The sequence below is a fragment of the Bos grunniens genome, chromosome 15, assembly GCF_055505025.1.
Source record: "Bos grunniens cultivar Pamir isolate PY7600 chromosome 15, Bosgru_T2T1.0, whole genome shotgun sequence".
Classification (NCBI taxonomy): domain Eukaryota; kingdom Metazoa; phylum Chordata; class Mammalia; order Artiodactyla; family Bovidae; genus Bos; species Bos grunniens.
In genome coordinates this window covers 43,760,883-43,777,651 of record NC_141179.1, presented here as the reverse complement: position 1 = coordinate 43,777,651, position 16,769 = coordinate 43,760,883, and the positions used below count along the sequence as shown (strand labels likewise).

Genomic DNA, 16,769 nt, shown 5'->3' with positions numbered 1-16,769 from the left:
AATTTGGAACCCATTGCCATGTCTCAGTTTGAAATATGTTCATGTAACAAGCTTTGCCTCAAAAACTGGAGAGAACCATTTTGATTTTTTTTTTTTTAACTACTGGAAGATTTCTCCATTAGCGGGAGGGTATTAATTTAACCTTTTTTAAAGCATCATTTTCCTTATGTTATCGTGGTATGTCATTGTGTGGGTTGAGCAAAATGATAAATGTAAAAATTTTAGAACTACTAAGTTCTCTCGAGAGTATTTGAATTACTGTTTAAGTGCCAATTGATTAACCAATCCAACATGCAATACATTTCATTTCCTACCTAAGTTAGTAGTTGTTCATCTCAGTGGCAGATGATCAAAACTGATGGAGAGAGAACACATAACCTGTTATTTGGGCACTTAGCTCACTAGTGGATAGCATTATTATATTGCAGCATGAAAACTGGTACTCTTATAAGCACACTGCATGGCACATTGTAGGCTCTCAGTAAATATTTGTTGAATGCAAAGAAATAAAAACTTGAATAATGGAAATGTTAAGAATACTCATCCTTGAGTTGTTAAAGTAGATTTGTGTTACAGGGATCTTTCAATTCTCATTGAAATTCTAAACTATATAGTCTAATATATCTAGAAGTGCAATTAAAAAATTTGTTTAGGTTATCTAAAATGTGTGCATTTGGTATTCATTCAACATTGTTTCTAATATTCTAGAGACTATTTGTTTTTGAATGCAAAGACTGTTCTTTTCCATCTGTACACACACACACTTAGAAATACTTGTTTTTTCATTTTCATTTGCAAGATAAAATATGTCTGAAGGTTTTTGGCAGATTATTATAACAGAGGACAACATCTCTGCTCTCTTGCTTTAGCTGCCAGTGTTCCTCAGTGGAAACCTTTCTGCATGCAAATTTTTACTCATGCTGCTCACTCCTCTTGTTAAGCTCTATCACCTACAACTAAAATTTTTCCTAGTCATGGTTTAGTCCCTAAGTTGTGTCCGACTCTTGCGACCCCATGGACTGTACGTAGCCTGTTAGGCTCCTCTGTCTATGGGATTCTCCAGGCAAGAATACTAGAGTGGGTTGCCATTTCAAATCTCTTAAACCCACAGTTCCTAAGCTTAATGTGCTATAAAATAGTTATGTGGGCAGAAATGTTGCTTTTTCACATGCTTTCTGTGAATAAAAAGTAAGAGGACATAGCCTTGGTAAGTTTCTTGATATTTTGTGTTTATCTTTAAAATTCATGAACTACCTAAGTTATATCTGGTATCTTCACAGATGGTTACTATTACAACTGTAAGTGATATATTTATTTATAATTGATTAGTTTTATTTTATTTTATTAAAGGCTTATGAAATGTTTAAGGAAAATCTTAGGTCTGGAAAAGTGCAGAATGACAGCAGTTTGGCATGTCTAAAAATTCAAATATTTTTGAGACTATGGTGTATATTTTTGGAAGATGGAATAGTTTGTAGTCTGAGCAGGTAACATTCCTTAATTAGGAATGTCATGAAGTAGGTACTGTTGTGAGTTTTGTAGAGGGAAAGTCCCTGGATTCTTGGACAGTTAGACAGGAAGTTATTCAGTGACATAGCATGTTAAAGATCTGAAAGAAAAATAACAGTGTATTAGTAATACTTATAAGAAAACAACTTTCTTTTTCAGAATTAGCGATGCATGCATATCTGTCAGTGGCACAGTAATGATGAGTTTGATTTAAAGTTTGGCTTTTCTTTTGTAAATTTTTTTTGTCACTGATAATTTGTAATTAAGTTTTTAGAAACACCTTATTTGGAAAGCATTACCACTGTTTAATGAAAGGCAGGAAGACACAGTGAAGACCCTCAACCTGGTCCTAATTTTACCACTACACTGACTTACCCTCACTATGCCTCATATTTCATATAGGTAAAATAGATACAGTATTTGCTTTTGTCAACTTCTTTAGTAAAGCAGAGAGGGAAGAAATTCCTTGGCTCTTGAAATTATCTGGCTGTATTCATTTTATGTAAACTCTGATATCAGAGTGCCCTTAAACCCCTCTCTTCCTTGTAAATGATGTCAAGTACGGAGAAGGCAATGGCACCCCACTCCAGTACTCTTGCCTGGAAAATCCCATGGACGGAGGAGCCTGGTAGGCTGTAGTTCATGGGGTCGATAAGAGTCGGACACAACTGAGCGACTTCACTTTCACTTTTCACTTTCATGCATTGGGGAAGGAAATGGCAACCCACTCCAGTGTTCTTGCCTGGAGAAGCCCAGGGACGGGGGAGCCTAGTGGGCTGCTGTCTATGGGATCACACAGAGTCGGACACGACTGAAGTGATTTAGTAGTAGTAGTAGTAGTTGTAGTACAGTAACTGAAGGTTTGTTTGGTTACATTCCAAAATGGCAAGAAATAATAAAAAGTTACCTATTAAAGAGTAAGCTTTAAAAGAGACTGACATTGGGTGGTTACATTGGAAAATGTGGGTCTGGAAGGGAAATTGATATTGAAGAAAGCATGACTAAAAAGTTTTGTCTGATTTGAGGAGCTGTAAACCCCAAGGAGAAAATGTCCAGGAGGCAATTGGGAATGTGGAACTGAAGTTTAGGATAGAAGGCAGTAATAGAATAGTGATTTTTCTTCTGCAAGTGAATTGAGAGGAAGGGAGTATGATCCGGATGTGTGGGGTGGACTGGAGCGCAGCACACACTTAGGCCATGCTCATTTTTTGGGGACTCTGAAAAACATGGAAAAGGAGATGGGAGAATTGTGCAGAAAAGTAGGAGGAAGGCAAGAAAAGGAATTTCAAGTAAGAAGATTGGTTTCCTTTTTCCTTAAATAAATTTAAAAAATTTTCTACCAGTGAGTATGAATTCCTTTTGCTTAAAAAGCTATTAGAAAAAACAGTTTTTGACATTTCTAAATGAGAGAAATTAACAGAAAATGAAGACTTTGCTGGGAAGGTCTTTTAACGTATTGATAACCTTGGAGAAAGATAACCTTGGAGAAAACAGTGTCTGATTACAGGATTAGTGAGTGAAATGCTCGTTCAGTTCAGTCGCTCAGCATGTCCGACTCTGTGACCCCATGGACTGCAGTGTTGCAGGCTTCCCTGTCTATCACCAACTCCTGGAGCATGCTCAAACTCATGTCCATTGAGTCGGTGATGGTGATGCCATCCAACCCTCTCATCCTCTGTTGTCCCCTTCTCCTCCTGCCTTCAATCTTTCCCAGCACCAGAGTCTTTTCCAGTGAGTCAGTTTTTCACATCAGGTGGCCAAAGCATTGGAGCTTCAGCTTCACTAGGAATAAGTTTGTAGGTTAGAAGGGTAGTAGGGTCAGGGGAAGTGTGTTTATGTGATATATATGTCTTTCTTTTTTTTTCCTTTTGTAGTCAGACTTATTTTGGGGAGTAACGGAGCTCCCTGTGGAATAGAAGATTTCAGACTTTTATAATGATAGTTTTCTATCTGTAATGTTTTATAGTCCTCTATCCTAGAATTACATCCTCATACTGCTTCGTGACCTTATCTTCCTACAGGATAGATCTGATCATGTGAAAACTTTCAAAAATAAGTTCACACTTAATAGATCTTGATATGATCACAACTTACCTATTCATTTTTGTCTTTCACTGTTCTCTTTCGTACTCCTGGTAATCTCTTTAAAATCATATCAGATCAGTCACTCAGTCGTGTCCGACTCTTTGCTACCCCATGAATCGCAGCACGCCAGGTCTCCCAGTCCATCACCAACTCCCAGAGTTCACTCAGACTCATGTCCATCGAGTCAGTGATGCCATCCAGCCATCTCATCCTCTGTCGTCCCCTTCTCCTCCTGCCCCCAATCCCTCCCAGCATCAGAGTCTTTTCCAATGAGTCAACTCTTCCCATGGGGTGGCCAAAGTACTGGAGTTTCAGCTTTAGCATCATTCCTTCCAAAGAAATCCCAGGGCTGATCTCCTTCAGAATGGACTGGTTGCATCTCCTTGCAGTCCAAGGGACTCTCAAGAGTCTTCTCCAACACCACAGTTCAAAAGCATCAATTCTTTGGCGCTCAGCCTTCTTCACAGTCCAACTCTCACATCCATGCATGACCACAGGAAAAACCATAGCCTTGACTAGACGATCCTTTGTTGGCAAAGTAATATCTCTGCTTTTGAATATGCTATCTAGGTTGGTCATAACTTTCCTTCCAAGGAGTAAGCGTCTTTTAATTTCATGGCTGCAGTCACAATCTGCAGTGATTTTGGAGCCCAGAAAAATAAAGTCTGACGCTGTTTCCACTGTTTCCCCATCTATTTCCCATGAAGTGATGGGGCCGGATGCATGATCTTGTTTTCGGAATGTTGAGCTTTAAGCCAACTTTTTCACTCTCCACTTTCACTTTCATCAAGAGGCTTTTGAGTTCCTCTTCACTTTCTGCCATAAGGGTGGTGTCATCTGCATATCTGAGGTTATTGATATTTCTCCCAGCAATCTTGATTCCAGCTTGTGTTTCTTCCAGTTCAGCATTTCTCATGATGTACTCTGCATATAAGTTAAATAAGCAGGGTGACAATATACAGCCTTGACGAACTCCTTTTCCTATTTGGAACCAGTCTGTTGTTCCATGTCCAGTTCTAACTGTTGCTTCCTGACTTGCATACAGATTTCTCAAGAGGCAGGTCAGGTGGTCTGGTATTCCCATCTCTTTCAGAATTTTTCACAGTTTATTGTGATCCACACAGTCAAAGGCTTTGACATAGTCAATAAAGCAGAAATAGATGTTTTTCTGGAACTCTCTTGCTTTTTCGATGATCCAGCAGATGTTGGCAATTTGATCTCTGGTTCCTCTGCCTTTTCTAAAACCAGCTTGAACATCAGGAAGTTCACGGTTCACATATTGCTGAAGCCTGGCTTGGAGAATTTTAAGCATTACTTTACTAGCATGTGAGATGAGTGCAATTGTGTGGTAGTTTGAGCATTCTTTGGCATTGCCTTTCTTTGGGATTGGAATGAAAACTGACCTTTTCCAGTCCTGTGGCCACTGCTGAGTTTTCCTTATTTGCTGGCATATTGAGTGCAGCACTTTCACAGCATAACATAACTCGTACTTTTCCTTTTAAAAATCTTTTCTTCTCATTTCCGTGGGTTTAACTGCTTTAGGGTCTAACTAAAAAACTTACTGTCAGTCTAATTAGAATTAATCCCCCACCCTACCTTGAAGTGGTGATCTTTTATCTCTGTAGTATATGGCATGTTGTAAAGTACTGGTAAGTGGAGTGGAGTTAAAGGAGATGGAGTTGAAGAATTTTGTTGAGGTGGGTTAAGGGTGAATGTTGGTTATCTGTATTGATGACAAATAATGAGAAGGTAAGAAGTTGTCTAGAAAGATAGTTCTGTATTATGGTGAGCAGCTTTTAAACCTGAGTGTTAGCAGTTTTAGCTTTATGATATATAATGACCCATTTGTTGCTTCACTTCTCCTGGTTCTCGGACTGCTAGATGCCAGGAGCTTGAGGCAGGCCCCTAATTAGTGTCAGCATCCAGAAGTTACATTTATACTTAGACTCATATAAAAGATTTATTGTAGCATCTTCTGAAGCCTAATCAGTGTTTGCCAGACTTTGTGATTAAAGTTGATGCTAGTGATATTTTTACTTAAATTTATTTTTTATATTATAAAATATAAAGATGTTTAACATTTATGAATAGTTAACATGTGATAGAAATTCTTCTAAATATGTGATAGTTTGCTATATTCAAGAATCCAGAAAGTTGTTAGAGATTACCCAACGCTTGAGTTTTTTCCTAACTTGTACAGTTAGTGTATATCTTGTTTGTTTTATAACTAACTGTACAGATCTATGCATTTTTCCCCATTTTTAAACTTAATTGAGGTATAATTTATATACTATAAAATTTACCTGTTTTAAGTGATGATCAGTGATTTTTAGTAGATTTGAGTTGTATGGCTTTTAGAACAATCTAGTTTTGGAAACGGAGAAGACAGTGGCACCCCACTCCAGTACTCTTGCCTGGAAAATCCCACAGACAGAAGAGCCTGGTAGGCTGCAGTCCATGGGGTCACTAAGAGTCGGACACGACTGAGCGACTTCACTTTCACTTTTCACTTTCACGCATTGGAGAAGGAAATGACAACCCACTCCAGTGTTCTTGCCTGGAGAATCCCGGGGACGGGGGAGCCTGGTGGGCTGCTGTCTATGGGGTTGCAGAGTCGGACACGACTGAAGCGACTTAGCAGCAGCAGCAGCAGTTTTGGAAACTTATCATTATCCCAATAAAATGCCTCAACTCCAGTTTATAGTTAATCTCCATCCCACCCTCCAGTGATGATGAATCTACTTTTTGTCTCAGTTTTTTTTCTTGAGAACCTGATGTTTGATATTGGTACTAATTTAATTGAGTCCATTTGTTAACTTCTTTCGGAGAAGATGACAAGGCTTCCTGCACTAGGGATTTCAGATGGACGGCACCAGTAGATGGATGTCCAAGGTTGAGATTGCTTGTGCTATTCCTGCTGATAGAAACACCCCTTCTTTCTTAACCTTAGTCTAGCTCAGTTGTCTGAACATAACAGTTTTTTTTGGTCAGTTGCGCTTTTTGGATTTATGCTGGTGTGTTTCTGAAAGCATTCAAAGTGACAAGATAATAGAGTGATAAATTAGTACTTATTTTCAATGTTTAGTTTCGCTGGTTTTTTAAAATAATAAATTTATTGAATTCAGTCACTTTAGTATCCAATTCAAGGGTTTTTTAGTATATGCACAGTTATGGATCCGTAACCACAAACTTTAGAGCATTTTTATCACCCCAATAAGAAATCCATACTATTAGCAGTCACTCCCTACTTCTTCCTACACACCTCCAGTCCTCGGCTACTTTCTGCCCATAGATTTACCTATTCTGGACATTTGATACAAATGAAATCATACCATCTGTAGCCTTTGGTGACTGGCTTCTTTCACATAGTGTAATGTTTTTAAGCTTCATACGTATTGTACTATGTGTCAGTACTTCATTCTTTGTTATTACTGAATAATGTTACACGAATGAATGGATATGCTTACATTTTGCTTACCCATTGAAGGACATCTTAGTTGTTTCCACTTAGTTATGAATAATGCTGTGAATGTTCAAGTATAAGTAATCTTGTTGATTTTTTTTCTCTTTTGAGGGATAATTTATATATAATACAAAGCTCAAAAATATGTACAACTCAGTGAGCTTTTACCTAAGTATCATCCTCCAGATTAAGATGGATAGACAAATAGAGAAAACATTTTCATTGGCCTCTAACTTTCCCTTAAGACTCTTCCTAATCAGTACCTTTCTTTAGGTTACTGTTACTCTGATTTCTGTTAATTGTAGCTTGGATTCACCTGTCCTTAAACTTCATGTTAATAGGATTACATAGCATGATATAGTCTGGCTTCTTTCTCAACATGTTTTTGATATCTGTATTATTGATTTCATAGGTTGGGTATTTTTTTTTTAAGTTATTGTATAGTATTTCATGTATGAATTATATCACATGTTATATAGTCATGTTTATATGGTTTATATAGTCACATGTTAATAGGTATTATGAACATAACCCCTTATTTCTCTTGAATATATAAGAGGGAAATTGCTAGGTTATGAGATAAGTGCATGTCAGATAATGCCAGTTTTCCAATATGGTTGTACCATTTTATATATCTACCAGCACTGAGTTCCTTTTTTTCCTTCCCTTGATCAGTGCTTTGGTGTTGCATATATTGTTTTGGGGTAGCTTTGTCTCATCCACGCGTGTGTGTGGCCATGCCATGTGGCTTGTGGGATCTCAGTTCCTCAACCAAGGGTTGAACCTGGGCCATGGCAGTGAAAGCCTGGAATCCTAACCGCTAAGCCACTAGGTAGCTCCTTGTGCTAATTATTTTGTAATCTGCTCGCACATATTTGTTGATTTTTGCTTTGGAGTAGTTAACACTTCCTCAGATGCTGAGGTGGTTTCCTTTTGTTCCCCTCAACATTACTTATACCAAGGCAGGGCCGAAGCCTATGAAGCTTGACTTTTATCTGTCTGATACCAAAACTATTTCATGTCTTTCACCCTTTAAAGTGTTAGGCTTAGGTTTTCTCCACCAAGATGATAAAAATATTCACCTTGGTTTCCTTCAAGTACTCCTAAGGGGTTTTTTTGTGTTGTTTAAACCTTAAGAAGTTAGAAATTGATAAAGGTCCTTTGTTATTATAACATGTGGTACCTATTGTGTTACAGGAAGATGCACTGAGTCGCACGTGCTCACTTCTAACTCACATGTAGCTGTCTATGTCCAACCAACAAAAACAGTAGCCGTTGTGTGGTGGTTTTTGTTGTTATAAAGTGACTCCTAAATGTAAACCAACAGCCTCATTTGGAGTTCCAGTCATAGAAAGCAGTCTTTTTCTACTCAGAATGATAAACTGCAGAATTGGGACCTCAGGAGAGCATTATATATAAATGAAACTGCATGTTGTACTTTATGAGTGATTTAACGTACTGAAAAGTAATTTGGCAAAGTCAATTTATGCCCAGCTGACTTTAGAACATACTTTCTGAGAAAGATGAGGTATGATTTTTGTGTGTTTTTTTGTTGTTTTTATTTTTTGGCCACACTGCACAACTTGCAGGATTCTTAGTTCCCTGATCAGGGATTAATCTCTGGCCATGGCAGTGAAAGCCTGGAATCCTCACCATTAGACCACCAAGGAACTCCCTGTCATGTTTTGATGTTTGCTAAAATACTTTTCGTGTTATTTCCTTATAGCTATCCTGTGAAGTAGATTTTGTTATACTGACTTTGTAATTAAGAGTTAGATTTGCTGCAGACTTCTATATACTATTATATATAAAAGAGATAATAAGAACCTGCTGGTATAGCACAGGGAACTCCATTCAGTACTCTGTAATGGCCTATATGGGAAAAGAATCTTTTTTAAAAAGTGCCATAAATATTTGTTAAATATAATTAATCTTCACAATAAAAAAAATTAATTTGCTGAATTAAACTTGCTCAGGAGTTTAAAATGTAGGACATGACATCACTTAGGTTTATAACCAGTACTGTCTTGAATTCTAGCAGTTCATTCATAGAGTTCACAATTTTATGCAGGAGATAAGATATATTGCTGTAATATTAATGACTTAAGAAGTATCATAGTAGTGGTCTTTGTGGGCTTACCCGTCTAAAAATACAAATTTGCTTTTTTGCTCCATACAACCTCTATGTGATCACAACTGCCTCTAAGGCACCTTTTTTGTTAATTCATTCAGTTATTCTTTTAATAAATTTGTTGATTATCTTGAATGCCAAATATGAGTAATTGGATATAAAGATAGTAAAGTGTTTATTCCTAATGTGTCTTGAGTCTAATAGGAGAGGCAGACATAAAGCCAGTCTACAAATATGTAATAATTATTATGAAGTGGGAAAAAAAAACCCTTGGAGCTTATGAGAGTAATTGGGAGCCCTACTTAGCCCTAGTGTGATCAGTAAGGAAATGCTTCTTTAAGGAAACGTTTAAACTTGAGACCTAAAGAATAAGGGTGTGGACCAGTTAACTCTGGTGGAGCATTGGAGAGAAGAGTGATGTAGGCAGAAAGTGACAGCGTGTACAAAGACTGAAATGGGGTAATGTTTATTGTTGCAAAAACCTAAGGTGGGGCAATGAGGGGGATGAGGAAATTTCTTTAAGTGAGGCTGAAGAAATAAGCAGAACAAGATAAGACAGGGCCTTTTAGGCCTTAGGAAATACACTAGAAAATTGTTAAAAGATGTGTTTCAAGGGGATTACTTTACAATTTTAAAGATTATTAAGTACTAAATAAAGCATGGTTGGGGAGGCAAATGGTTATATTAAGAGGGATGATAGTCAGTTGGACTAGGTTGGTGTTAGTGGGAATGGAGAAAGTGGATATATCAATTATACAACCATTTTGGCTATGCAATTGATAGAGTGTGATGTATTGAATTGGGATAAGAAGAGGAAAGTGGACTTCCCTGGTGGTCCAGTGGTTAAGAATCTGCCTGCCAATGCAGGAGACATGGGTTCAATCTCTGCTCTGAGAAGATTCCATGTGCTGAGGGTTGAAAAAGCCTGTGGGCAGCAACTACTGTGCCAGAGTGCCCTAAAGTTTGTGCTCTGCAACAAGAGAAGCCACTGCAGCGAGAAGCCTGTGCAGTGCAAGGAGGAGTAGTCTCTGCTCTAGAGAAAACACATGCACAGCAACAGAGACCCAGCACAGTGAAAAATCAATAAATTAAAAACATTTTTTTTTAATTTTAAAAGAAGAGGAACATATTAAAGATGACAGTCAATTTTCAGATGTGAATAACAGATAGTGATGACAGGTTGGGAGGGGTGGTACAAGGAAGGAAGAGTCACGACTTTTAGGGGAAAAAATGATTTCATCATAGTAAGTCTGAAAATCCTGTGTGATAATGGAGGTAGGGATGTTAAATAGGTCTGTTAGTGTGTCCTTGACTGGAAACTACATTTGATTTATAGATGGTAGTTAAAGATAGGAGTTGCATGAAATCAGCTGGGGAGCAGAAAAGCTGGCCTATGACTGAGTTCTTGAACCATGTAGACAGAATGAGAAACAACCAAAGGAGCCTGAAAAGGTACCAGGAAAAGTGATGTATGAATGATTTAGATGGCAGGGTGTTTCATGAAAGATAACGGTTAACTGTTCAGATCTATTTAGAGTACTGAAAAGGGTAAATTCCTCCCCTCTATCTATTTAACTGCTCCTGTCCAGGTCTTAAATTTAAATACTACTTCTGGGTTAGGAGATTCTACTTTTGATTCTTCCGGAGTGTTTTCTGTTTCTTCCATTATATTGATACTTATTACAGTTACCTGTTTGGCTGTCTTATTTTCCTTCATTGTTCACTTTCCATGAGGTCATGGAGACTTCCTGTCTTGTTCAACCTTGTGTTTTCAGGTCCTGGTATAGTGTTTTGCACCAAGAACAACTAAGTAAATAATTTTTGGAGTGACTAAATGAGCAGAGTATCCCTTTGGGTCTAATGTGGAAGACATTTTTTTATATCTGAAGGGAAATTCTTCTGTTTCTAAGAATGTGTTTGTAGAATGCATGAAAAAGTCTATAAGGAGGAAACTAAAAATTATGAGTGTCCATGTGAACATGCGCAGAAAAATACTAAAACTTGGGCTGGAAGGACAATATAGGAGGTATTTATATTGTGGAAGAGGGAATGAGAATACATATAAGAAGAGATTTCAGGTCTTTTTTAATAAAAGCAAATATGACAGATTTAGGAATTAACTAACTTTTTTGTGTTGTTAATGAAAGTAATCCAGGATCATGGCATAAAATTTGGCTAATAGAAAATCTCTATAATCCTACCGTCCCAGATATAACTCATTAGCATTTTTGGTGCATTTCATTATTTTCTGTATGTGTTGCATTGTATATTCATGTAAATACATTTATTAAGTCATGCAGTTTATATCCTACTATTATTGTATGTTCAAAGCTATTTTTAAATGTAGCATGCATACAGAAAATGATCATGAGGATACAGTTGATTAATTTTCACAAACTGGACACACTTATAAAACAGCTGTATTATGATACAAAATGTTATTAGCACCTTGGAAATGACCCCCTCAGGTTATTAATTTTTGCTCATTTCATTTTTGTCTAGCCACTTAATGGAATATCCCTGGAGAAATTATTACTGAATTGGGGAAATAGGTATCACAGAGGAGACTGTTTGTGAGCTGCTGCCATCAATGTGGTTAGAAGTTCAACAGTATGTAGGCAAATGCAAACATATGAAGGTTTTAGGAGTTAGATTACTGCGTTTTGTGTGTGTTTCTTATATGTGAGTGGTAGGAAATACTGGAACCAGCTAGTGGAGGAGAGCCTTTTGTGCCAGCCAAGTAGTGAAATAAGAGTACTAAGAATATTTATTTGCAGAAATTTAAACTATATTTTTTTATTTGTAGGCACACAAGTCTCTGAATTTTGTTTCAACGCTGCTTCAGATTACTATGTCGGAACAACTGGATTTACCTGTGAGACAGGCAGGCAAGTTTCCTGAATTATTTTCTTGGATATATGTAAATAATGTTTGAAAGGTTCATAGTTGAATAGCAGAAGTGTCTTGGGAAGATCCTTCTGTGATTTTCTTCCCAGAAAATTGATTTGGCCCCCTTGTGTTTACTACGAACTGTCTCAAGTACGTTGGTATCTGGTGGCAGAGTTTAAAGGAATGTGATATTTCACCAAATTAAGAAAAAAGCTGGAAAATTGATGAGGTTTATTGCAAGATTCTCCATATTGTGTTTCCTTCCTTGATGGATGATTCTAAGATACAAACCTCCAGTTATTTGCTTTTACTGTTTTATTTTAACCATTTAAAAGATACTATTTCTTAGTCCCAGTTTCAACAAAATATTAATTCCTTCAGTATCCGAGTCTATGAAAATGTGGCATGCTACTTCTGATATTATCTGTTAATCAGCACAGTAATGGAATTCACATCTTTAATGCTTGTTGTTTATTTGCAGATGCATTTCTTATAGGACATATAAACTGCAAATAACTATTGTTTTGGAAAAACCACTTATATTCTGGAGTTATTTTTTGCTGTTCTTTTTCCTTACACCGATTTTGTTTTTTAAAAAAATTTTTCCGCTTACTTTATTTAATGCAAGCACATCCCTTTTCTCTACATAGTGTTAATCCTAAAATTTATATTTTAATGACTAAATGGTTTACCTTAATGTTCCATATGCTCTGAAACCTTTCTCAGTTGTTGGAATTTAATATCAGGTCTGTATGGTTAACAGTTGTATTCCGAGTACCTAAAGAATTGCCTGACACAGTGAAGGTACTCGGTAAATGAATGAATGAATGGAAGTTAGGACTTTTTAAAAATTGGCATATAAATAACACAAATGAGACTTTTGTGTCTATAGAATACAGTAATTTCACTGAACCATGGTCAACAGTAAATCTTTAAAAAAATTTTCTAGTTAAATAGGAAAAGGTTGGTTTGACTATTTTAACTGTCATTTCTCTTTTACTTATGAAGTTGACATTTTCCCCTTTGGATATTTTTTTAGATAAGAATCTTTGCCTTTAAATCTCAAAAGTTTTACTAAGATGTTGAAAGCCTTTGGATTTAGGAAGGATCTTAAGCACCTTAGAAACTTGATTATGTGTTTTAGCAAAATTAAATTCTACTAGAAAGTTGTTTTTTTAGTATGTATAAAGCCAGAAGCAACTGAACTGTGGAATTGGTCCTAATTTTTATAGTATCATCATTACTTTAAAATTTACATCCTTGTAATAACTGAATTATATTGTATAGTGCATGGTATATGGTGGTTTCATTTGTTAGACTTTGAAAGGTACATTTACTGTCTTTGTAGTAGAGCTCAAGCATTCTGGATGGAGTAGAGTGAATCATAAGGTTCTTGCAGTACAGTTCCCACTTGTTTATGTATTTTGTTTGACTAAACACCTTTTAAAATACTGAATCAAAATTGTACAAGTAAGTATATACATCCACTTCTTTGGTGCATTAAGATAGAAAGAAATCCTCAGAGGCTGTTTCTCACAGTTCTAGGTTCCAAGATTAAGTAGAAACTTTATTGGTACGTGTATTCAGTTTCGTTTTTTAGAAGTTTCATTTAAAAAACAGACTTGGTAAAACAGCTTTCCTACAGAAAACAGGGTGAAAAGTGTTGTGTGTAAATGCATTGTAAAAACGGTTTTGTTTTAGTTTGCAGACTTACTGCAGTTCAGTTCAGTTTAGTTCAGTTGCTCAGTCGTGTCCAACTCTTTGCAACCCCATGAACCGCAGCACGCCAGGCCTCCCTGTCCATCACCAACTCCCGCAGACTGTATATTTAATAATGACTTTGTGGGTGATTACTGTAGCCAACCTTAGATTTGTGTTTTGTCAACTTTTTAAATAATAGAATACAGTATTCTAGTTTTAAAAGGATAGCTTTACTAGCAGTGGTTGGTCTAAAAGAAAGAAACTGAGGTGTAGATGCGGGGATGGTTACAGTGCTTTCACATTCTTTTGTCAAATTGATCTATATTTTAGGTGTTATCTATTTGAAAAATATGATAACGCAGTATTGGCCTGATCGGGAAACAGCACCAGGGGATATATCCCCTTATACTATTCCTGAAGAAGATCGACATTGTATTCGAGAAAATATTGTAGAAGCCATTATCCACTCTCCTGAGCTCATCAGGTATGTATGTATTTTAAACTTAACCATTATTTTATTGAAGGTAATAATTTTCAGGGTTTGCAGGAAAGGGAATCTTTCAGCACATAAAAATTGGTTGTTTTGGAGACTTCCCTGGTGATCCAGGGGTTAAGAATCCACTTTACAATGGCAGGGGATGCAGGTTCAGTCCCTGTTTGGGGAACTTTGATCCTACATGTTGTGGAGCAACTAAAGCCTATGTGCCACAACTCCAGAGTCAGTGTGCTGTGACTGAAAGATTCAGCAAGATGCAGCCAAGATCCCTAGTGCTGTAACCAAGACCCAGCGGAGATCCCCCCCAAAGTCTATCCTTTCTGAAGCACAAAACTTAAATGCTGTTACAGGAAAATTAGTTTTTTGTTTTACTTTCTCACTGCAGTTTAATTTTACATTTATTAAAATCCAGAACTTTAAACTTCATGTCAAACTTGTGAAACATACTATGTTTAGATGAAAGGGAGCGTAGAAAACTATAGAATTCTGTCATATACTTTATATTGTATTGATGTTCTGAACAAAACCTATCAGTTGATGGGGATGAAAAAAATACAATTACCTGCATTTGTAACATTTGTTGGGTTTCTTTGAAATCAGTAGTAATAGTTCTTGCTTAGTGACTTGTTTTTTAAAATTTATTTTTGGCTGCACTGAGTCTTTGTAGCTTTGCTCAGGCTTTCTCTAGCAGCAGTCAGGGGCTACTCTTTGTCGCGGTGTGCTGGCTTCTCATTGCGGACCACAGGCTCTAGGTACTCAGGCTTCAGTAGTTGCAGCATGTGGGCTCAGTTGTTGGCAGCTTGCATGCTCTAGGGCGCATGGGCTTCAGTAGTTGGGGTGCACGGGCTTAGTTGCTCTGCGGCTTGTGGAATCTTCCTGGACCAGGGATCAAGCCTGTGTCCTCCACATTGGCAGGGGAATTCTTATCCACTGCACCACTTGGAAAGTGCAATCCAGTTGCTCAGTTGTGTCTGACTCTTTGCGACCCCATGGACTGCTGCATTCCAGGCTTCCCTATCCATCACCAACTCCCGGAGCTTGCTCAAACTCATGTCCATTGAGTCGGTGATGCCATCCAACCATCTCATCCTCTGTCGTCCCCTTCTCCTCCTGCCTTTAGTCTTTCCCAGCATCAGGGTCTTTTCCAGTGAGTCAGGTCTTTGCATCAGGTGGCCAACATATTGGAGCTTCAGCTTCAGCATCAGTCCTTCCAGTGAATATTCAGGACTGATTTCCTTCAGGATTGACTGGTTGGATCTCCTTGCAGTCCAAGGGTCTCTCAAGAGTCCTCTCTAACACCACAATTCAAAAACATCAATTCTTCAGTGCTCAGTTTTCGTTATGGTCCAACTCTCACATTCATACATGACCACTGGAAAAACCATAGCTTTGACTAGATGGACCTTTGTCAGCAAAGTAATGTCTCTGCTTTTTAATATGCTGTCTAAGTTGGTCACAGCTTCTCTTCCAAGGAGCAAGCGTCTTTTAATTTCATGGCTGCAATCACCATCTGCAGTGATTTTGGAGCCCAAGAAATAAAGTCTGTCACTGTTTCCATTGTTTCCCCATCTATTTGCCATGAAGTGATGGGACCAGATGCTATGATCTTAGTTTTTTCAATGTTGATTTTAAAGCCATATATATATATTTGGCTGCTTTGGTTCTTCTTTTGGGCATGTGGGATCTTTCCATTGTGGCAAAGGCTTCTCTAATTATGGCATGGGCTTAGTATTTCTTCCTTCTTATTGTTTATTTTTGACTTTCAGGGTACAGCTTACTACATGCATTCATCATATCATCAAACATGATTATCCAAGTCGCTGGACTGCTATTGTGGACAAAATTGGCTTTTATCTTCAGTCTGACAACAGTGCATGTTGGCTAGGAATTCTTCTTTGCCTCTATCAGCTTGTGAAAAATTATGAGTAAGTATCTCTCAATTCCTATAGTTCTGAGAAGTAGAAAAAGCTTGGGAAATTTAAGCTAATCGGTTTGAACGACTTAAAAGTTTCATTTGATCTATATACCAAAGTTAGTGAATTACATGTTGATTTTAATTGTGTCTTCGTTTTGAAATAGCATTCTTGTTTTAATTCTGCAGTCTCTTCTGTTGATTCAGCTGTGAAACTCATTGTGCCCTTTCTTCTTAATCATCTATTTGCCTATTCAAAACCTAAGTTATCTATAACTCTTCTATATAGACTCCTCAATTGTGCTGATAATAGGCCTAAAGATAAGCTTTTTTTAAGATGTGAAAGGGGTCAGAGTACACTGAGCTTTAGAGCTCTTTTCCTGGCTTTCTGTAACTTTTTATCTTAATTTGAGTTCTTGCTAAGTTTCAAGAACCTACCTCTAATTCTTTAAGAAGAATGTGTTGGAAATTCATTTGATCATTTTTTAATCATTGTGTTTGAAGGATTCATAGTCATCTGCTTCAGTGTTGGTGTATTTGAGCAAATTATAGTCTGTGTAAGTACTTAGTATCAGTAAGAAAG

General features: G+C 37.2%; 1 protein-coding gene across 1 annotated transcript in view; it reads left to right on the top strand.

Annotated features, from left to right (window-relative positions):
* IPO7 (importin 7) overlaps window positions 1-16,769 on the top strand; it is a 44,199-nt gene that overhangs the window by 3,561 nt on the left and 23,869 nt on the right. The window contains exons 2-4 of the mRNA XM_086340104.1: window positions 11,995-12,076; window positions 14,109-14,262; window positions 16,041-16,199. Of these exons, the coding sequence (XP_086196230.1) occupies window positions 11,995-12,076; window positions 14,109-14,262; window positions 16,041-16,199 (395 nt within the window). The remainder of the gene's footprint in view (window positions 1-11,994; window positions 12,077-14,108; window positions 14,263-16,040; window positions 16,200-16,769) is intronic.